The sequence below is a fragment of the Herpailurus yagouaroundi genome, unplaced genomic scaffold (assembly GCF_014898765.1).
Source record: "Herpailurus yagouaroundi ecotype Mexico unplaced genomic scaffold, PumYag 140, whole genome shotgun sequence".
In the NCBI taxonomy this organism is placed as follows: Eukaryota; Metazoa; Chordata; class Mammalia; order Carnivora; family Felidae; genus Herpailurus; species Herpailurus yagouaroundi.
The window spans coordinates 51,359,119-51,382,146 of NW_024412395.1; the positions used below are offsets into that span (position 1 = coordinate 51,359,119).

At 36.5% G+C, this 23,028-nt stretch overlaps 1 protein-coding gene across 4 annotated transcripts in view; it reads left to right on the forward strand.

Annotated features, from left to right (window-relative positions):
- UBR3 (ubiquitin protein ligase E3 component n-recognin 3) overlaps window positions 1–18,306 on the forward strand; it is a 244,688-nt gene extending 226,382 nt beyond the window's left edge. For all 4 annotated transcript variants that reach the window (XM_040475340.1, XM_040475341.1, XM_040475343.1 and 1 more), the window contains 4 exons: window positions 9,588–9,767; window positions 14,465–14,674; window positions 15,442–15,581; window positions 15,886–18,306. In XM_040475340.1, coding sequence (XP_040331274.1) covers window positions 9,588–9,767; window positions 14,465–14,674; window positions 15,442–15,581; window positions 15,886–16,003 — 648 coding nt within the window. In that variant the 3' untranslated portion in view covers window positions 16,004–18,306. The remainder of the gene's footprint in view (window positions 1–9,587; window positions 9,768–14,464; window positions 14,675–15,441; window positions 15,582–15,885) is intronic.
- The last annotated feature ends 4,722 nt before the right edge of the window (window positions 18,307–23,028 follow it).

A 23,028-nucleotide genomic window follows, 5' to 3' on the forward strand; every position in this document is an offset into this window, starting at 1 on the left:
TAAAGCAGCCAGGATTTGAACACAGTCAGTCTGCATGCCAAATCTGAACTATTACCGTCTGAACTGTGCTACTGCTTGCTACACAAAACTTTTTTTGAAGCACTCAGTTTTCTTCTAGTATTCAGTCTATAAAAACTGTTAAAATATTGCATGTTGTACTCTCTTTGAATCTCAATACAATTGTGAATACTTCATCTATAGGTGTCTCTTTTAGTACAATAATAGGATGATCAATTTATTGATAGATGAATAGACATGGAAATAGCAAAAAAAAAAATTGAAAACATCTGAAGTATCCATCAATGAGAAGCTTATTAAATAAATTGTGGTTTTTTCATACAATGGAATACTCTTCAGAAGAGAATGGAGGGCACCTGGGTGGCTCAGTTGGTTGAGCATCCGACTTCGGCTCAGGTCATGGTCTCACGGTCCATGAGTTCGAGCCCCATGTCAGGCTCTGTGCTGGCAGCTCAGAGCCTGGAGCCTGCTTCAGATCCTGGTCTCCCTCTCTCTCTCTCTGCCCTTCTGGCACTCATGCTCTGTCTCTCTCTCTCTTCTGCAAAAAATAAATAAACATTAAAAACAATTTTTTAAAGAAAAGAATAGAAAGTTTTCTATGTATTAATATGGAAATATCTCAAAAATATTTTAAGTAAACAAAGGCAAGGTATGCTTATATTAAATTCAGTAGGGGAAAAATAGTGGTTTATATACACACACGCGCACACACACACTCTGGAAAAATACATTAAAAAATTATGGTCAGTTCTGGGGCGCCTAGATGGCTCAGTCAGTTAAGCATCCGACTTCGGCTCAGGTCATGATCTCACGGTTTGTGAGTTCGAGCCCTGCATCGGGCTTTGTGCTGACAGCTCAGAGCCTGGAACCTGCTTCAGATTCTGTGTCTCCCTCTCTCTCTGCCTCTCGCCTGCTCATGCTCTGTCTCTGTCTCAAAAATAAATAAAACATTTAAAAAAAATTATGGTCAGTTCTTACCTAGGAGTTGGGATTGTGAGTTTGAGATTTGTATTGAAAGGGAACAGAGATGGTTGAAAGTTTTGTTTTTTTTTTTAATGATATCTTTTCATACTTTCTAGTGTTTAAATATTATAAACATATTCTGCAATAATTATGTTTGCAGAAAAGAAAAATATATATTTTTTGAACAGGTACTGTATTCATAGTTTTCAAAATTCAAAAGTACAGTTTCTTTTTTTAAAAAGTTTTTATTTAAATTCCAGTTAGTTACCATACAGTATAATACTAGTTTCAGATGTACAATATAGTGATTTAAGCGCTATCATACAACACCTGGTGTTCATCACAGAAAGTGCACTCCTTAATCCCCATCACGTATTTGACCCATCTCCCCACCCACTTCCCCTCTGATAACCATCAATTTGTTCTCTCAAACAATTTTTTTCCCCTTTGCTCATTTGTTTTGTTTCTTAAAATCCACATGTGAGTGAAATCATACGGCATATGGTATTTGTCTTACTCCGCTTAACTTATTTTACTTAGCATAATACATTCTAGCTCCATAGATGTCATTGCAAATGGCAAGGTTTCATTCATTTTGATGGCTGAGTAATACTTCATTGTACATATATACCACATCTTTATCCATTCATCTATCAATGGGCACTTGAGCTGCTTTTATAATTTGGCTGTTGTTGATAATGCTGCTCTAAACATTGGGGGTGCATGTGCCCCTTCAAGTCAGTATTTTTGTATCCTTTGGGGTAAATACCTAGTAGTGCAATTGCTGGGTCATAGGGTAGTTCTATTTTTAACTTTCTGAGGAGCCTCCATACTGTTTTCCAGAGTGGCTGCACCAGTTTGCATTCCCACCAACAGTGTAAGGGGGCTCCCCTTTTTCCGCATCGTTGCTAATATCTGTTGTTCCTGTGTTGTTAGTTTAAGCCATTCTGACACGTGTGAGGTGGTATCTCACTGTGGTTTTGATTAGTTTTGTTATTTCCTTCACTGTGCAGAAGGTGTTTTGTCTTGATAAAGTCTCAGTAGTTCATGTTTGCTTTTGTTTCCCTTGCCCCTGGAAACGTGTCTAGTTAGAAGTTGCTACACCTGATGCCTAAGAGGTTACTGCCTGTGTTCTCCTGTAGGATTTTGATGGTTTCCTGTCACACATTTAGATCTTTCATCCATTTTGTATTTATTTTTGTGTATGGTATAAGAAAGTGATCCAGTTTCATTCTTCTGCATGTTGCTGTCCAATTTTCCCAACACCACTGGTTGAGGAGACTTTTTGTCCATTTGTTATTCTTTCCTGCTTTGTTGAAGATTAGTTGACCATATAGTTGTGGGTTTATTTCTGGGTTTTCTATTCTGTTGCATTAATTTCTGTGTCTATTTTTGTGCCAGTACCATACTGTTTTGGTGACTACAGCTTTGTAATATAACTTGAAGTCCAGAATTGTGATGCCTCCAGCTTTGCTTTTCCTTTTCAAGATGGGCTTTGGCTATTTAGGGTCCTTAGAGAGCATTTCATATTCAATATATGAAGATCTTCCTCATTTTGTTTTACAGATTCAGAATATTTCATTGTATGAGGTACCAGGATTAATTTAATCAGTCCTCCATTAATAAATATTTGGGTTATTTCTAGTCCTTTGCTCTTTGTAAATGATACAACAATGAATAATAGTATATGCAAGTTATTTTGCATGTTTTTTTTTTATTGTATTTGTAGGATAAATTCTTTGAAGTGATTTGCTGTGGCAGCCCTTACACGCACTTGTAGTTATGATGGTTGTTACCAAACTACCCTTCGTTGAAGTTGAACCAATTATGTTGACAGTAATGTATGAGAGTTTCCCTATACTGTACTTGTATCTACTTAGTGTGTTATCACACTGTTTGATTTTTGCCTCTACATCTTTTGTCTAGGTAAAATATATCTCAGTGTAGTTTTTATTAGCATTCCTCCTAAGGTTGAGCATGTTCCATATTTAGGAGCCATTTTCTTTTACTCCAATTTACTTGTTATATAGCACTTCTTTTGAAAATAATTAGAGAATGAAAAAATTAAAAAGATAATTTACTGTCTGATCTTGAAAAAAGTATCTCATGACTCTTCTTTGTTTAGAATAATCTGCCACTCTGTTTTGTTTAAGTTGAATGGGAAACTTTTCTTTCATTTTGTATTTCTTTCATAAATTTTTCCTCAGCTATGATTCTTTCATTTCAGTGAACTGCATTTGGACTCAGTATCTGCTTCATAAAATACAGGCCAAGTAATCATGAAGTAGCCTAGGAATCCCAGGAGAAAAGAAATACATTTATGTAAATCTTTGTTAATTTTTATTGGTTGTTGGATTTCCTGTCACAAAGATGAAAATGTTGCTATTTTTCTACCATTGGTAGTTCTCTTTTTCTCAGGTTATTTTTGTGCCTTACATTAGAAATAACTGTCTTCTCTCAATACAGCAGGAAGATAAATCATTTATAAATATATATGCACAAAACAACAAAACTCCAAATTACGTATGCAGAAATTGACAGAATTGAAAGAAAAAACAGACAAATCCACAATTACAACTAGAGATTTCAGGGTTCTTTCTTACTAGTCAATAACAAGTAGACAGATAACCAAATAGTATAAATGTTATCTGAATAATACTATCAATCAACTTGGTATAATGACATCTATAGAATACTTCACCAAACAATAATAGAATGCATATTTTTTACTAGTGTACATGAAATATTCACCAGAATATACCATATGCCAAGCCATAATGCAAGTATCAATAAATTCAGAAGAACTGAAATCATGCAACACATTTCTGCCACACAGGAATTAAATTAGAAATCAATAACAAAAAATATGGAAATCCCCAAATGTGTGGGAATTAAGCAACATACTTTTAAATAACTTACATTAGGTCAGAAATTCCAAGGAAATTAGAAAACACTTAAACTGAGTGAAAATGAAAACACAGCATAGCAAAAAAGTGGGATGCCGCTAAAGTAGTCCTTGGAGAGATACAGCTTCAAATGCTTATATTTAAAAAGAAGAAAGTTCTAGGGGCACCTAGATAGCTCAGTCAGTTAAATGTCCTAGTCTTTTTTTTTTTTTTTTTCAACGTTTATTTATTTTTGGGAGAGAGAGAGACAGAGCATGAACAGGGGAGGGGCAGAGAGAGAGGGAGACACAGAATCTGAAATAGGCTCCAGGCTCTGAGCCATCAGCCCAGAGCCCGACGCGGAGCTCGAACTCATGGAGTGCGAGATCGTGACCTGGCTGAAGTCGGACGATTAACCGACTGCGCCACCCAGGCGCCCCTAAATGTCCTAGTCTTGATTTCAGCTCAGATCTCAGGTCATGAGGTCAAGCCCTGCATGGGGCTCTGCACTGATAGCACCAAGCCTGCTTGAGATCCTCTCTCCTTCTGCCTCTGCCCCCGCCCCCACAGAAAAAAGTAAGTAAATAAACATTTAAAAAATTGAAGAAACTTCTCAAGTCATTTGTCTAAATTTCTACTTTATGAAGCTTCTAGTTTCAAATTAGACCCCGAGCAATTAAAAGAAAGGAAATTACAAAAATTAGAGCAGAAATCAATGAAGGAGTAACGAAGAAGAGACAGTAGAGAAATTCAGTGAGTCGAAAGTCTGTTTTTTTGTAAAGATCAGTAAAATGGATAAACCTAAAATGTTAGGAGCTCAGCTGAGCTGGGAGAAAGAGAATTGAGCTGCTGGGTGTCAGAGTAGCTGATTAAAGTCAGTCACAAGCCAAAAGTGAGAGAATTAGGTCTTCAGTCACTTACTGTGAAGCAGGAGGCTAAGACCAGAAGAAGTGCCAGTTCCTTCTGTTCCATTTACCCTTATGGAATGAAATGGTACAACAGTGGAGGATCAGGTATATCAGCACAGATATGGGGATCTGTTGAAGGAGCCCCAAAAGCCCCGAACTAAAAGCTCTGGCAGTGTTATGGACTCTGAGATAGAGAAGGGTTTGGGGAGACAAGGATAAGAGTAGAAGACACTCCTTCTCAAGGCCTCAGATAAAGAAGCCTAGGAATAAAGGTACCAGGGCTGGGAATGTAAATATATGAAAGAGTGTGACAGGATGGGGGTAGGGGGCTGAGAACTTGACTAGAAATTCCTTCAGAGACTGCAGTGCATTTTGGCTGTGTACTGGATCTGATGTAGGGAGGGCAGTTTTCATCCATGAAGCCTGTGAAGTAAAACCTTTATAAATTGCCTATAGTTAGGTCTGAAAAAATCACACGTAGAATTTTAACCAGGAGCCGGACTCCTCACCAGGTTGATAAAAAGAAAAGAAGGTACAAATTACCAATATCAGGAATGAAGGAGGAAACATCCCTACAAAACTGTAAGAGAGTATTATGAATAACATTTGCCAATAAATTTGATAATGTAGATTAAATGGACAAATTCCTTGAAAAATAAAACTTACTAAAACTGACTCAAGAAGAAATAGGAAGTCTTAACTAGATCTGTATAAAGTAAGAAAGTTGATTTAGCTATTAAACCTCTATAATTATTCTTCCAAAAAAGAAAAGTCAACAACTTTATACCAACAAAGATAACATCATGGTTAATCCTATCAAACATTTAAGGAAGAAATTCCATTGATACATATAAACTCTTTCAGAAAACAGAGGAAGAAGAAACAGTCCAAATTCATTTTAATCGGCCAGTTTTACCCCAACACCCAAATCAGGCATCGTGAGAAAACTACAAACCCACATCTTTCATGAACATAAAGCAAACGCCTTGACAAAATATTAGCAGTAGAAGAGGATAATACATCATGGCCAAGTGGGTTTATTCTAGGAATGCATAGTTGGTTCAACAACAAAAATCATTTAATTTAATTTAATTCACCATATCAATAAAAGAGATTTTTAAAACCATATTATCACCTCAGTAAAAAATTTTTTTGGACGAAATTCAATTCCTGTTCACGGTAAAAACACTAAAAAAACAACAGAAAGCAATTTTTTTCAGCCTAATAAATGTATGAAAAATACATAGCTAACATCATAATTAATAATGAAAGATAGGAAACTTTCTCCTGAAGATCAGGAACAAGACCAGGATGGCTGCCCTCATCACTTCTTTTTAGTATTGAATTAGAGGTTCTGGGAAGAGCAGTTAGGCAAGAAAAAGAAATAAAAGGCATCTGGATTGGAAAGGAAGAGGTAAAATAACATCTGTTTTCAAATTAGATAATCTTTTGTGGGCAAATTATAAGGAATCTCCAAAAAACTATTAAAGCAAATCACTGAGTTCAGCAGAGTTATAGGATACATGATCTATGTACCATAAAAAACAAACAAACAAACAACAACAAAAAAAACCCCACATCTAATTTATTTGCACTGGCAGTGAGCAATCCAAAAATGAAATTTAAGAAATAATTCCAGGGTGCCTGGGTGGCTCAGTCGGTTAATCAGCTCAGGTCATGATCTCACGGTCTGTGAGTTCAAGCTCCGTGTCGGGCTCTGTGCTGACAGCTCAGGGCCTGGAGTCTGTTTCGGATTCTGTGTCTCCCTCTCTCTCTGACCCTTCCCCGTTCATACTCTGTCTCTCTCTGTCTCAAAAATAAATAAATGTTAAAAAAAAATTTTTTTTTTTTAAAGAAATAATTCCATTTACAATAGGGCGATGAAAATATTCTGGAATTAGTTTGTGATGGTTGCACAATTCTGTGAATGTACTAAACTGTGCATGTTAAGAGGGTGAATTTTATGGAATACAAATTACATCTCAATTAAAAAAACATATGGAGGAAGGACTTGTATCCAGAATATGTTAAGAACTCTTGTAAGTCAATAATTAAAACAAAAACCACACAGTGGGCATAAAATTTGTATAGGCACTTTTCATAGGAATGATGTGTGTGAAAGAGAGGCGCCTGGGTGGTTCAGTTGGTTAAGCATCCGACATTGGCTCAGGTCATGATCTCACAGTTCAAGCCCTGCTTCAGGCTCTGTGCTGACAGCATGGATCCTGGAGCCCACTTTGAGTTCTTTGTCTCTCTCTCTTCTGCCTCTCCCTCCCATCCTCCCTCCATTCCTTTCTCTTTCTCTCTCTCTCCTCCCCCCTCCCCAAAATAAATAAACATTAAAAATTTTTTAATATATATAAAAGACCTACAAGTAAGTAAAAAGGTGTTCGCCATCATTGTTGATGAGAAGAGTACAAATTAATGTTACAAGTGTTGGTAAGGATTTGGAGTATCTGCAGCTCTCACTCATTGCTGGTGGGAATACAAAATGTTATAATCAAATTTGAAAAAAATGTGGCAGTTTCTTTAAAAAGCTGAGCATGGACTTACTATGTTTGGACAACCAAACAATTTTCCTATCCTGAGTATCTACCAAAAGAAATGAGAACATATATTCACATAAAGACTTTTACATAAATGTTTATAACAGCTTGATTTGTGTAGCCAAAAACTGAAACAAGCCAGAATTCATCAGCTAGTGAATACATCAACAAAATGTGGTAATATCCATGCAGTGGAATACTACTCAGCAGTAAAAAGGAATGGGCTGCTGATAGAATAACATGAATGAATCTCAAAATATTTTGCTAACTGAAAGAGGCCAGGCACAAAAGATTTTCTCTATCTATCTACACACACACACACACACACACACATACACATACACACACACACATATACATATATACACACACTGTTTGAGCCTATCTATATGAAAAACTTTTTTAAAGCCAAAACTATAATGGCAGCAAGCAGGATTAGTGATTTCTTGGGGCCAGGAGTAATGGCTGGAATTGAAGGCATACAGGCACAAGGAAACTTGGAGGGGATGGAATTGTTCCAAAGTTTTATTGTAGTAGTGGTTACTTGGCTACACTTGCCAGAATTCATCAAAATACACTTAAAGTGGATGAATTTTATGGTATATAAACTACACCTCAATAAAGTTGTTTTTTAAGATGCCTTGTGTAGCTATGTAAATGGGGGATTTGCAGCCTCATTTCTAGAGATTTTAAACATTAACATCTTTTTCAGCCTGTGTATCATTTTGCTTTTTTATCTTTATTTTTCTTTGTTGTACATTTTAGAATTTTGTGCTTAATCTACATAATGAGTTCAGTTTTACAAACAGATGTGTGTTGAATGTCTACTATGTGCCAAGCGCTGGAGGTACACAGCCCCTATCCCCAGGGACTACTCCCACAGTCTTATAGGAAATGCTGATTTATTTTTAAATTAATTAATTAATAGAAAATATAAACATGAGAAGTGTTTACAAGGTATGGAAGGATTAACTTCATCTGAATGGAGCTGAGTAACCTAAGTTGTCCTTAAGTTTGGTCGGGAAAGGATTCCCAGGTGACCTGGAATTTGGAGGATGATAGGAACGGATCCAGTGGACAGGGGAAAGTAAACGTTGAGTCTCCTAAATGGTCTTTTAGTTAGAGAAGGATTGGAGGGTGTATTTTTGGTGTTTATAAGACTAACAAATTCTTTTCAAAATCAGGATATGTGTCCTTGGCTCACTGAATTCTTTGGTTCTTTTATTACAGAGTAGAGCTTCAGCTTAGCTGGCACTTAGATCTCTCAAGCTTTTAAAAACTCCACCCTCTTTTAAAAACTGACCTTGTTGGGGTGCCTGGGTGGCACATTTGGTTGAGCGTTCAACTTCAGCTCAGGTCATGATCTCCTGGCTTGTGAGTTTGAGCCCTGCATCGGCTTCTGTGCTGACAGCTCAGATTCTGTGTCTCCCTCTCCCCCTCTGTCCCTCCTCCACTCACTCTCTCTCTCTCTCTCTCTCTCTCTCTCTCTCTCTCTCTCTCTCAAAGATAAATCAACATTTAAAAACTTTTTAAATAAAAGAGTAAATAAAAACTGTTTTGGGGCGCCTGGGTGGCTCAGTCGGTTGGGCGACCGACTTCGGCTCAGGTCACGATCTCACGGTCCGTGGGTTCGAGCCCCGCGTCGGGCTCTGGGCTGACAGCTCAGAGCCTGGAGCCTGTTTCAGATTCTGTGTCTCCCTCTCTCTGACCCTCCCCCGTTCATGCTCTGTCTCTCTCTGTCCCAAAAATAAATAAACGTTAAAAAAAAACAAAAAAAAACAAAAAAAAACACAAAAAACTGTTTTACACTCATTCAGGGTCCAGGCAAATTATTTTGCACTATGTCTCGTGCATTCCATGTTTTTACTGTTCACCCACACTGACAGCCTGTGTGTTTTTAATCAAAAGCCACTTTCCCTTTGCCCCAAAAACATTTGCTCTCACAGAGTAGCTAGGTTCTATAGACTGTATTCATCAGAAATATGACAACACTATTTAAAAAATAAATACATAGAAGACACAGATGGTATGGCAGTTTAAGATTTGAATTTCAAAGAGAAATACTGGGGATATTTGAATATAAAAGCTAGAAACCTATTCTCTCTCCTTTGCTCCTCCTACTCCCTTCGTTTTTCTTTAGTTGAATGTTAAGAAAATTTTCTTACTGTCCGAAAGCAGTTGATAAGGATGACACTTAAAATATCTTTAATGAGAAATGAATGTTCTTGATGAAATGTCTTGAGAATTTCCTGTTTCATGTCTAAAAGGAAGAAGAAGAATTTTCAGTTCTTTCCAGCTGCCTGGGACTTCTGCCAACGTTTTACCAAACAGAACATCCATTCATCAGTGCCTCCTGTCTGGATTGGCCAGTTCCAGCATTTGATATTATATCTCAGTGGTGTTTTGAGATAAATTCATTTACTGAAAGACATGCGGAACAAGGAAAGGTATGTAAAAACAATAATGAATAATTAAAAATTTCAGGTCATCTGTTCTTGGCAGCATTTGTTAATAAACTGATGTTGAAAAAATGGTTTTGCTTATATAATGAGTATAAAAGCAGAAATATTTCAGTGAACAAACCTAAGTTATTAATATATTACTTTTAGTTTGTTTTAGGTCATCAAATTTTTATTGAATGCATTAAATTATGATAGTACTAGACTTGGAAGATACAAAACAATTTTAAGATAGGCAAGGAACTTGTAAGCTTACTGGAAAGAGAACTGTCACCTAAAAGTCAAAGGTTTGGACTAGCAGATTTAAAAGGCCTTGTTTTACTTTACAATTTGCCTATGCTGCCAGTTTGGCTGGTAAAAAATTTTGTTTTGGAGATGAGGTAATTGGAAAGATAGGCAGTGGGAGGTGGCTGTGAATGCCATGGTTTGGTGCTCAGACTTTCTTCTATAGGTAGAACTACAGTTTTTGAGAACTGGAATTAGTGTATTAGGGAGGTAATTTGGGAGGTTTTTTTAGTAGGTAAATCGAAGGAGACAGGAAAGTCAGGGATTGTTTAGGTGGTGAAGAAAATCTGGTCTTACAGTAGAAATTAGATAGTAGAAAATCTGGCATAGTAGAAATTAGAATGTAACCAATGCAAGAGACATTTTAGGAAAAATATATAGGGCTTGATGACCAGTTGTACTTGACTTTAAGACCTTGGAACTCAAATCATCGGAAGAGTAGTAGCTAGGAGATATAGATCTGATAGAAACGTGGTCTTGCTTAAAGCACCATTGATGCTGCCCCATTGGCCAGAGGAAGATAGGAAGTCTTTGCATGACATTCAAGAATTTTCACCATCTTGCTTGCCTTTCTGACCTCATTCTATATCACTTCCCTGCTACCACCTTGCTCAGACCACAGAAGAATGTTTCTTAAGTGTGCTGTATACTTTTAAACATCTGTGTTATTGCTTATTGCTGTTGCTCTTATCTAAAGCAGTTTTCCTACCCTTCTCATGTTGTGTTAATCACCCATTAAGGTTTTGCTAAGATACACATACCTCTTCTATAAAGCTTTTTCTGATAACCCATCTTCCTCTTCAGTTCTAATCCCCTCTCTCTGTTGTGCTGTATGACAGTACTTTTGCCATGGTCACTAATAGTTGCCATATTTATCACTTATGTTTGTTTGATATGTCTGAATGGGGGCTTCAAAAGCAAAAATTGTTCCTTATTTATCCTTGAATTCCTAGCTCTTAGAAAGTACCTGATACAGACTAGTCACCTAATAAATATTTGTAGAACAGTGTAGGATGATATCATTGGTAGAAATAGAACTGATGAAAGAAGGGCTATGTTTCAGGGAAAATGAGAATTTTAACATCAGGGGACAGAAAATGAGTATTTTAGAGGGAGGTGTCAGACTAGACTTAATTTTTAAAACACTGGGTGAATAATAAAGGCAAGGTAAGCATAAATAAAAAATATCTCTGCTTTTGTTCATTTTGTTTTTTGTTGAAATCCTCAAGGAGGATATGCTCTTTTTTTTAAAAGGAAAGAGAATTTCTTGAACCTTGTATATTATGTGTAAAAATTTTGTCCTATGTAGTAATTTATTTATAGATTATAGCTAGAATCTGAAGTTACATATTGATGTCTCAAAACCTATAAGGAATGACTAGGGGTAAGAGATGGGTATAATTGTAGAACCAGGACAGGAGAAAGTGATAAGTGTACTTAAAATTTTGTGTCTTCATAGGAGTCATGAGTTAAGCAATAGATAAAAATTCACTCATTTGACTGCATAATAGCAAGCTTACATGTTGGATATATGATTATTGGTATGGATATTGATGGATAATAAGAATTTATCATCTAGGGCCACCTGGGTGGCTCAGTCAGTTAGGCATCCAGCTCTTGATCTCAGCTCAGGTTTTGATCTCAGGGTCATGAGTTTGAGCCCTGTGTTGGGCTCCATGCTGGGCATGGAGCCTACTTAAAAAAAAAAAAAAAGCATCATTTAAAAATAATTAATCTTTTTTGTAAAATTGAGTGATAATGATTTGTTTTAGAGCCAGAATAGTAGTCATTTATTTATTTCTACTTAAATTGAATTTTTACCAGTTATTTGAATGTACTTATATCTGACCTGCATCCCTGTGCTTGTTCCTATTCCATTCTGTTCTGTCTCTAATCCTTACCCTGACCCAGATCAACCAGATTTTCTTTACCTGGAATTTTAAGTTTGAACAAGATAAACAGTGATTGGAGCTGAATAGTCTAACAAAACTACCCTTGCAAGATAGCCTGAATTACTACTTCTAATTTTTTTATACCAGCTAAGATTCTTTGGTTATAGGCAGACAGTTTGATTGCAACAGTTTTGGGACATGGCAGGTGGGGGGGGGGGGTGGAAGATCTCTAACTTCGAAACATACTGCTGCTAATTGTATAGCAATATTTCAGTTCCTCCTGATAGTCAAGGTCAGTCCCTCCAGATAATGCTTTAAGCCATTCCTTTCTTCTCCTAGTAATGTGGGGAACCTAAAATGGCCAGATGACATTTAGTTTCTAATTTGCTAGAAATATTATTATATCCTCTGATGGAGGATAGTACACAGCTTCCTTAGGATGGTCCTAAAATCACACAGGAATTCAGAATAGCAGGGAAACAGAAATAAAAAACTGAATTCTTAGGTGTAATCATGAGAGACGCCAAAACCACTTTGCACTCCCTGGTTTCCAGATTGGTGCATTTCATCTGTGAGAAAATGATCACCCATATATACTGGTTGCTGGTTTAGGCTGTATACCTCATTCTGTAGGAGCGTATACCCCATTTGATAGTTATTTTCTTCCAGCTGGTGCCATCTAAAAATTGATCAGCAAAGTAAGTTCATCATTTAAAGATCAGCAGTTTTTTCACATTTTTGAATATATGTTAGAATCAGTTAATTCCATAGACATCTACCTATTGGCCTTATATCTCTGTTTGAAGAGAATTCTTTAAGACCACGTGGTGTGAGCTACTGGGTAATTTACAACCTAATCTAGATAAGTATCAAGTTCAGTGAGGACAAATGGCTATTCCTTCCACTGATGGAAGAGTGTAATATAATCAACCCATTACAAAATATGCAATCTTTGCAGTGTGGGATTGGACACTGAATACAGGCAAGTAGCATATTGTAAGCCCATATGTTGTCCTTATTCTTGCCTCCATGACTACTTTATCCATGAGCTTATTGATAAGTGCCAAGCTGGCTGCTTAAGTACTGCTTTGATTTAGATGGATTATGGCTGTAGGTAATGTGAAGTGATCACCATATGAATTGCCTGCCTTCTATACAGTTTCTTGAGATAATAGATTCGTACTATACTTTATCTATTTTAAGTGTTAATGGAGAGGCATCTAGAAAAAAATTAGTGCTATTACCAGTATTTTTGTACAGCTGCAAATAACTAATAAAGTATAGTATGCAGGGAAATTTAATTTGGCAGGTTTTTTCGTACTTAGAGCAGAAAATTTTTGAAAAGTGTTGTAAGCCCCAGCACTTATGGATACAAAAGGCCTTAACAGCTTGTGGTGTGAGTAGATTTTACATCTTTTAAGAAGGAGATTCTAGATTATACAGTATCGAGGTAGAAATAATAAGTTACAACTATGACCTTACCTTTTAAAAAAAAAAAGCCAATAAATTGTTTATCTGAGAAAGATCAAAACTTGGGTTTTAAAAATGTTTAACTTTTTTAAATGTTGCATTAAGCCTATTTAAAAACAAGTACATCGGGGCGCCTGGGTGGCTCAGTCGGTTAAGCGGCCAACTTCGGCTCAGGTCATGATCTCGCAGTCCGTGAGTTCCGGCCCCATGTTGGGCTCTGTGCTGACAGCTCAGAGCCTGGAGCCTGTTTCAGATTCTGTGTCTCCCTCTCTCTGACCCTCCCCCGTTCATGCTTTGTCTCTCTCTGTCTCAAAAATAAATAAACGTTAAAAAAAACTTAAAAAAAAAATAAAAACAAGTACATCTAGATATATTTTCCATGCTTTCTCAGTTATGTTGAATATTTTTCTTGTAAAGTATTAACAGGTTTCAATGTGCTTAATCTAAAAACTGACATCATATTGTAATTGGAAACTACATATGAAAGTAGAGATTGGTAATTGTTGAAGCACTGTTTTAGTCATTTGTAAAATGAAAATGAGAAGAGTTTTAACAAAGAAGATATACCACATGCATACAGAGGCTTTTTCTTTAATAAAAAAAAAAAGCCTTTAAGTCAGAAAGAAAAATACCATATGATTTCACTCATGTGGAAGTTGAGAAACAAAACAGATGAACATAGGGGAAGAGGAAAAAGAAGAGAGACAGAGAGGGAAGCAAACAATGAGAGACCCTTAACTATAGAGAACAAACTGAGGCTTGATGGAGAGAAGTGGGTGGGGGACGGGCTAAATGGGTGATGGGTATTAAGAAGGGCACTTGTTGTGATGATCACTGTATTTTATATGTAAGTGATGAATCATTAAATTCTCCTGAAACCAATATTACCCTATATATTAACTAATTAGAATTTAAGTAAAAACTTGAAATAAAAAACAAAACAAGCCTTTAAAAAATAAGTACAGTATTTTGAAAAAAAAAATTTTTTTGTTAGTGACTTAAATACAAAGGACTAATGAGTATTTTTGGATATTTTAGGCCTTGCTTATCCAAGAGTCAAGATGGAAATTACCACACCTGCTCCAGTTGCCTGAGAATTATAACACCATTTTTCAGTACTACCACAGAAAGACCTGTAGTGTCTGCACCAAAGTTCCTAAAGATCCTGCTGTTTGCCTTGTTTGTGGTACTTTTGTATGCCTGAAAGGACTTTGCTGCAAGCAACAGAGTTACTGTGAATGTGTATTGGTAAGTAATAGTAAATAATATACAATTTATGAAAACTAAAATCTGAAGCCAACTCTTCATATTTAACTACTCTTTGAATTAAATGGACAGTACGCAAGGATTTCATTTTTGTTCCTTTGTTCTTTTTAATCTGGTAGAAAGGTTAAAAAAAATTCAAGTGAGTAATACTTTTCTTAAGTACAATTCCAGTTCCTCTCCCTACTCCCATTGCCCTTTAATGGCTCATGCTCTTAAATGATGGACATTGAAACAACAGTCCTGCCTGCTGTTGTGGATTCTAGCCTCAGAGTTAGATTTAAGTTGGCTCTTAATTGCTTTCCCATATAATCCTTACCCAAATTCCTCCTAATGTATTATTAATCAAGTGTTAAGAATGAAATTATAAGTTTAACTTAGATGAAATCTTATTAAAAATTTAAGTAGGGGCACCTGGTGGCTTAGTAGATTATGCATCTGACTTCAGTTCAGGTCATGATGTCACCATTCGTGAGCCCTGCCTCGGGCTCCTGTGCTGACAGTGCAGAACCTGCTTGGGATTCTCTCTCCCTTTCTCTCTGCCCCTCCCCTGTATGCTCGCATGCGCGTTCTCTCTCTCTCTCTCTCTCTCTCTCTCTCTCTCTCTCTCTCTCTCTCTCTCAAAATGGATCAGTGAACTTTTAAAAAAATTAAGAAATATTTCAGTATTATTTAGAAGATTAAGGCATTCTTTATTTTCTTATAAGGTCCATTTGATCATGAAGATCATTAATATATTTTTAATTTTTTAGCATTCTCAGAACTGTGGTGCTGGAACAGGGATTTTCCTTTTAATCAATGCATCGGTGATTATCATCATTCGAGGCCACCGCTTCTGCCTGTGGGGTTCTGTGTATTTGGATGCTCACGGAGAAGAAGATCGGGATCTTAGGTTAGATGCACATGGATATATTTAAATGTTTTATTGAGGTTTGATCAGTAAGAACAATGTACCATTCCTGGCTTTGTAATTGTAATAACAAATATGTTTTCTATCAAGAAATTTTGACAGTCATTACTTTAGAGTTATTTCTAGTTTTTGAGATACTTTCCACGTCCATATGCTCAGGAAATAGGAAATAAACCAGATTACTATATGAGATTTTTACCATAAAGAATCTATTTTTTAATAATGTGTGTGAAATCTTCACTGTATTGTATTACTTTTAATGCCTTTTTTTCCCTTTTTATTCTAGGCGAGGCAAGCCTCTCTACATTTGTAAAGAAAGATACAAAGTTCTTGAGCAGCAGTGGATTTCTCATACTTTTGATCACATCAATAAAAGATGGGGTCCACATTACAATGGGCTGTGATTCACCACCTCAGCATTGCATTATATCATTTTCATTAAGAATTTATCAACAATAAGCTTTACCTTAGTTTTGGGGATTAACGCTTTTGCTGAGAGAGAAAAAGAAAACGTATATTATGAAGCCTTTCCAAAATTAGGTGCTTGGTAATGACATTAATGGTATAATAAACTTTTTTTTAAGTATCTGGAGAACATGACAAATAAGTTAAATCATTCTTTAATGGTCCTTTTTTTTTTTTAAGTCCACAATTAACAATAAGCACAACTTGTTGACAAAATCATTTAAAAATGATTCTCCCAGCAGTGCATATCAGCTCTTCATTGATACTTAGAGTGGGTGTGATTTATTTAAAGTTTTACTGCTTCTTTATATCTGTGTGTTTTAATTTGCATCTGCTAAACACAGTGCATCTTTTCCCTCTGCCATTCTCGTGTTGATTTGAGATTTTTGCTGTATGTAACTAGAAAAAAAAATGTAAAACATGATTTATGTGAAATACTGTATAGTAAAAGTTGGTCTAATAGTAGGACTTTAAAATTTTTTCTTATTGTGAGGAATCTGTTAAAAGTTTAAGGCTTTGCTGAAAACTTAATTCATTCTCAGGAATTTCATAAATATTCTCCCCAGGTAAATAATTGAAATAGTTGTAAAATAAGTAGATAGCTGCTGTTAATATAATACAGTACATTTTGGGGGACATATGTGTGGTTGGGGGAGGGAGTCGTTAAAAATCAAAATTTGCCATTTCAGTTGGATGACTTACTTGAGGTATTAACAAATAGCTTTTGGTGTAAAATCGAAAGTTTTAAGAGCATACACATGGCAGATTTTGATTTTGTGCATGCCCCCCTTTTATTACCAACCCAAGTTTTTGTTTAAATGATTGAATTGGAAATGCTCAGACTTACCCATAAATGAAGCTTAGCTTTGGAACTTCCCTATCATCTCGAGAGGTTCATCTATATTGTATTTGTGCAGCGTAATCACTGCTATTTCTGCTTGGTTTCCCAAAAGGAAAAGAAGAGGCTCAGTGGTGATGACCCTCATGAATGAGCCGCATCTGCATTCTTCTTAGAAGCTGCTGCGAAAAGCAATTTATGTTTGTCGGGGTTTTAATCAGTAAGAATGGGAATGATTGAGCTAAAACCCACTCTATAAATAGAGAAGGAAGATTACAGAAAAGCATGTTATATATTGCTAACAAGATTTTTCTTCCAAATTATTTAGTAATTTGATGACTATTTAATATATAGTGCTATCAAGCAGTTCCTGGTACTTCGAACTTCCATGGCTTGTTATATAAAATTACATTTTTACATGTAAAAAACTAAAAAGCATCTAATGATAAAATACAAAAATAAAGTCAGATCTATGTTCTAAAAATTATCAAATGACATGACATTACAGAATGTGAAAATGGACATTAAATGATGGTCTTGCATTAAAATAGAGCAGAACAGTACATGTTCAAATGTGTTCAAAATGTCAAAAAATGACCTATAGCTCTACAATAAAATACATGGAAATAGCTTGCTATTTTTATATACATTTCCAAAATATTAAGATAACTTTCTGAAAGATGAGACTGATTCTGTTTAACTAAATAGTTGTCCTTTCCAACACATTGCTACTTTTTTAAATACTGTATCATAAGTTCAGCCTGTCATATTTTTTGCATCGGTCATTATGAATACCAGACCATTTGTAAGTGTGGTTGAAGAGCAAAATGCTAATTTAAATCTCTAGTAAATACTGTTACAGGATTCATGAACTTGAATAATTCTACAGTTTGAAACTCTGATGCTATATATACATGGTATAATGTATTCCGACTTTGATTACTACATATTTAAAATGGAATGTTTTATGGTTGTGCATATGGATGTGAAGTGAAAATATTAGCCTTAACATTAAAATTTGGGTATTTGATAGTGTTTATTTTGATATTGGTGAATTAGTCACCAGTAAATTTTTAAAAAGCACTTGGTTGAAAATTGTACTTGAATTACATACATGCATGCTGCTAAACTAGAACTTTAATTTTTCCCCCATAACTTTTATAAGTCCCATTTATAAACCCACTTTTAAAAATAACAGGTCCAAGCTAGAGTGATGTGTGTATATTATTCAAAAAAAAAAAATGTACTGGTGTGATATCTTGTATGAATGATCATTTAAATACAGTACATTACTGTAGAGGCTAAATCAATCTTTATAATTAAGCAGAGATTACAAAACTAGGAATAATCAACATTGTAAGATATGTTAATAAAAACCTACTGTCATTTGGTTTGTGAAAGGTCCTTAAAATGTTTAATTCTTACATGTTTTTTCTTTTTTTCAAAGGTATTGACAATAATATATATAAGTGAGCATAGTGGAAAAGATCAAAGCATAACATAACTAATAGTTGCTTTAAGGTAGGGTTGAATATAAAGGGTTTGCTTTGCCTTAATACCTTTTGTTTACATAGGTAGCTCCTGTTTCTTCTGTCCTTGTCTTAAAATGAATACAAAGCTCTTGGTATAAGTGTGTGTGTTTTTGGAAGTAGGAGAGAAGGAAGTGCATATGCAGATCTGAGGAACACTGTGTGGTCTTTGCTGCTTTCTGAAAATTCCAGCTACACTTCAGAAATCTGAAGTGCTTTATGAGAGTGTTTATTTTGAGTGATCTGTGGTTGTGCTGGAATTGACGGTGTTCACCCCTACCCCTCCCACCCTGCAGTTTACCAGGCAGTTATCAACTAGGAATCCATTTGTATTCACACATCTTTTTTTCTGTTTTATGTATTTGGATATTTACTGATTTGATTTCTGTGACTTGGAAAAGATGCTGATTTGAAAACACTTGAAGACTTAGAGGTGACAGCAGCATAAGAGGATATACAACACAAGAGTCTATCCCATCTCCGGAATTGTAATGGCTGACTCTCAAGTTTCTGTTGTTGACTTATCTTTAAGGGCATGTTGAACAACAACAAAACACATCACAACAGGGTTTTAAGCTCTAGAATCAAATCACCAAGATGAGATACATTTACTGGGGGTTATGTATGACATGTGATGGTTGGTGGGAGAGCAGAAGACTTGTGACTGTCTCAGTCCCATTTATAAATGTGCTATAGCACATCATTCTTTTCCTTTATGATCTGGCTGGATGAGCTGGAGTGGGCAGAAGTATGGCAACAGGATCACTTCTTAAGTTGTGACCCTTCAAGCTCCATTGATAATGAGGCATATGAAATACAGAAGAGCTATTATCTTCCATTCTGCTGTGCCATAATCAAGTAGCAGTGGAGTGAATGTGACTCCAGCTGAGGCAACACAATGAAAAGGCATAATGGGACCTTATGTAGAGTTACCATGTAAAATGTGGCAATGCCAAGCTTGATGCGGCAGAGCCCAAAAGCAAGCCAGAGAAGTAGGGTCAAGAGCACAGATAAAGGCTTCAGGTTAAGAGGAAGGAAAAGAGACAAAGGGAAAGGGAAGAAAGTCTGGAGCAAACTAAGAGGATTCATATCTGATTCCCTCTTAAGTTGTGACAGAGGAGCAGGATCATCTGTTGACAGTGAGCAGGCCTAGTGTATCTGGGGGCTTAAGTGGTAAGTGATTCATACATATGCTAGGAGAGAATAGGCTAGAAATAAGGAGAAGCACCACGGAAGTCATTTTGAGAGCCCAATAGGGTTAGAGGCCATAACATTTTAATGGACCCAATTAGAAAGGTTCTATGACTTTATAGAGCTCCTGAGATCAGCAATCCAGGACCTTAAAGGTAGAAGTTAGACTGGGAATTAGGTGGGTGCAGTATCAGATGGTAAGAGAATTAGGAGTGCTGGTTGGAATGAGTGTGGGGCCCATGCTAAGTAAATTGAGGGGTATAGGATTGGAATTCATGATAAGATTTAATGAGCAGATTTAATGCAAGTTTTCAAAGTTTTCATTTGGAATCAGGACAAATTACTGTTGAAACATTTGAATCCATTCAGTAAATATTTATTGAGCTCCTCTTATGTGACAGGCAGTGATGAATACTGGAAATACAATGGAAAAGAAGCCAGATAACCCCTTTTCTCATATAGCTTTCTGTGTGATTAATGCTACAAATGCTGTGTGTTGGGGGTGGGGAGGCTGGCAGGGAGGAAAGTGGAGTATAAGGTACTATTGTAGGGACCTCTAAACCAGACTTGGGAGTATGAAGAGGCTTCCAGGGGATACAGATGTCTGTGATGATCCCAAATACTGTGTAGGAGATACCTGGGTGAAAGTGGAGGTGTAGGGAGTAGTGTTTCAGTCAGTTGAAGGGGATGCCATTGGCAAAGATCCAAGGTTGAAAGAGAACTTGTACTTACAGACCTGAAAGGGAATCATTGTGACTCGAACATAGGTACTTTTGAGAGATGAATAAAATCTAAATTACAAACTGTTTTTATAAGCCTTCTAAGAGATTTAGACTTTTTTCAGAGAGCATGGGAAGCCATTTTTGGGCTTCAGACAGTAGAGTGACATAATCAGATTTGTGTCTTAGAAAAATCAATCTGGCTGCACTGTGGAGAGAGATCCAGAGTGGGAAGACCTGTTAGATACCCATTCAAAGAGCGAAGACATGATGGTTGGCTCAGCTAGGTGAGCTGTGGTAGACACAGAAGTGGATAGTATCAGAAGAGACTTGACAGAATTCAGTAAAGTAAGGGAGAGCAAGGGATATTTATTAAGTGGCTACTTTGTGCCAGATACTGAGCTAAATGCTGGGGATACCACACTGAACAAGGCAGAAGGGGTGTTTGCTTACTATCTAGTGGAAAACAATACTAAGTATGTAATTACAAGTAAATAGATGTTATTAGCACATTAGGCAGAAGGCTGTGGGAACCAGTGGACTCGTGTATCTTGGGGAGTTCACAGGAGACCACATGGAGGAAGTGATGTTTAAGCCGAGACCAAAAAAAGAAAAAAAAAAAAAAAGATGTCATTGTAAGACTTTAGAGCAGATTGTGATATTAAAAAAGAGCACTGTGGCCTTAGTTTAGAGCAGAGGTCAGCAAACATTTTGTATAAAGGGCCAGATGGTTTCTGTCTCAACTATTCAATTCTGCCATTGCAATGCAAACAGCATCCATTGACATGCATAAGTGAATGGGCATAGCTGTGTTCCAACAAAACTTCACTTATAAAAACAGGGTGCCAGCCACAGTTTGCCAAGATTAGTTCTGGTGAAGTGATAGAGGTAGAAGCCAAAGTATAGCTTCTGGAGGTGAGAAAGTAGAAAAGTGACAATGAAGTAGAGGAGAAGAACGCAATTTTCTGACTCTCCCTAGAATGGCCAGGTCATACTCCTGTCTGCAGGACATCTGACCATGTGTGCAGCATCAAAACCTACTTTCAGTTAATTTTTGCTTGTATTCAGATGGAATGGTTTACCATCTGAATCTAGGGCTTGAAGTCAGCAGACCTGGGTTTGAATGACCTCACTGCACCTCATTATATTAGTTAGGAATGTGCCCTGTTTTTAAACAAAAAACCTGACTAAAACAATGGCTTGAAGAAGTAAGGGGTTTACTAGTTTCAAGGAAAAGGAAGTCAAAATAGGCACACCAGTAAGGGGAAGCTGCACAAAGAAATAATTATTGATCTAGACCCCTACCTTTTTCCTTTTCTACATTGTTAGATTACAGCTTTCATCCTCATGGCTACAAAACAGCTGTCAGTCTCCAGGCTGCTGTAAAAACAAAACCAAGATGGCTGCTAACTTTGTTTTCTAGACAGGAAAAAAGGTCAAAGGCTTCTTCCTAAGGCTTTGTCCAGTGTTCAGCAAGAGAAGCCCTTTCCCAGCACACTTTTACATAACATCTCATTAGTAACTATCAGATGGCTACTATTAAATGCAAAGAAATCTGGGAAGGTAAGTGTTTTAGCTTTTGAGCCTCTATGCTAGAGGAATACAGGGAGGAAAAAAGGGGTTGTGAATGACTTTTAGATCGCGAATTCAATGCCTCCCACACTTGGGTTTCTCATTTGGACAATAGAAACAATAGCTAATATGATTAAAAAACATAGACACTTCTGGCTTCTCTTCAGTTCAGATTAAATTATTCAGACTACATTAGTTATCAATTGCTGTATAACAAATTACCATAAAATTAATGCAGTGAAACAATATTCATTACTTCGTAGATTCTGTGGTTTAGGAATCCAAGAGTAGCTTAGCTGGGTGTTTCTGCCTCAGAGTCCCTTATAAGATTAAGGCATCAGCCAGGGCAGCTTGGCCGGGGCTGGAGGATCTGCTTCCAGACTCGCTCCTGTGGCTGTTGACTAGAGACTTAAGTTTCTTGACATGTGGAACTCTCCCCATGGCTGATAACAGCACAGCAGCCGACTTTCTCTAGAACAAGTGATCCAAAAGAAGGAGGAGAGACTGAGAACATAAAAAAGCCCAAGATGAAAGCCTCAGTGTCTTACAACCTAATCTTGGAAGTGGCATATGATCACTTCTGCCACATATACCAACTCTGGTACAATGTGGGAGGGATTTATGTAAGGGTGTTTAAGTATCAGGAGGTGGAGATTATTAGGGGCCCATCTTAGTGAAGAAAACTTTAAAAGCCAAATGAGTGGACAGAAGTTGAAGAAGCAACAGTATGTGTGCAGTCTCAAAGTAGGCCTCCCAAGATGTTTATTAACCACAGAGGGTAAGATAGTAACTTTATAGTAGAGAATGGTAGACTCCACTTTAATGCAGTAATTAAAGTTACTATCACCAGGAATAAAGCTTATTGACTTGATGAACCCCTTAATATGATTTACTGAGAAATATATATTATTTCTGTAATAAAATTGCAAAAAGTACATAACTTTAATCACGTGAAAGCATCAGACAAACCGAACTAAAGGACATTCTAAAAAATAACTTAGCAGTACTCTTCAAAGTGTCAAGGTAAAAGACAAGGAAAGACTGAAGAATTGTTACAGACTATAAGGGCCAAAGGAGGAATAACTAACTGTAATATGTGGGATCTTGGACAAGAT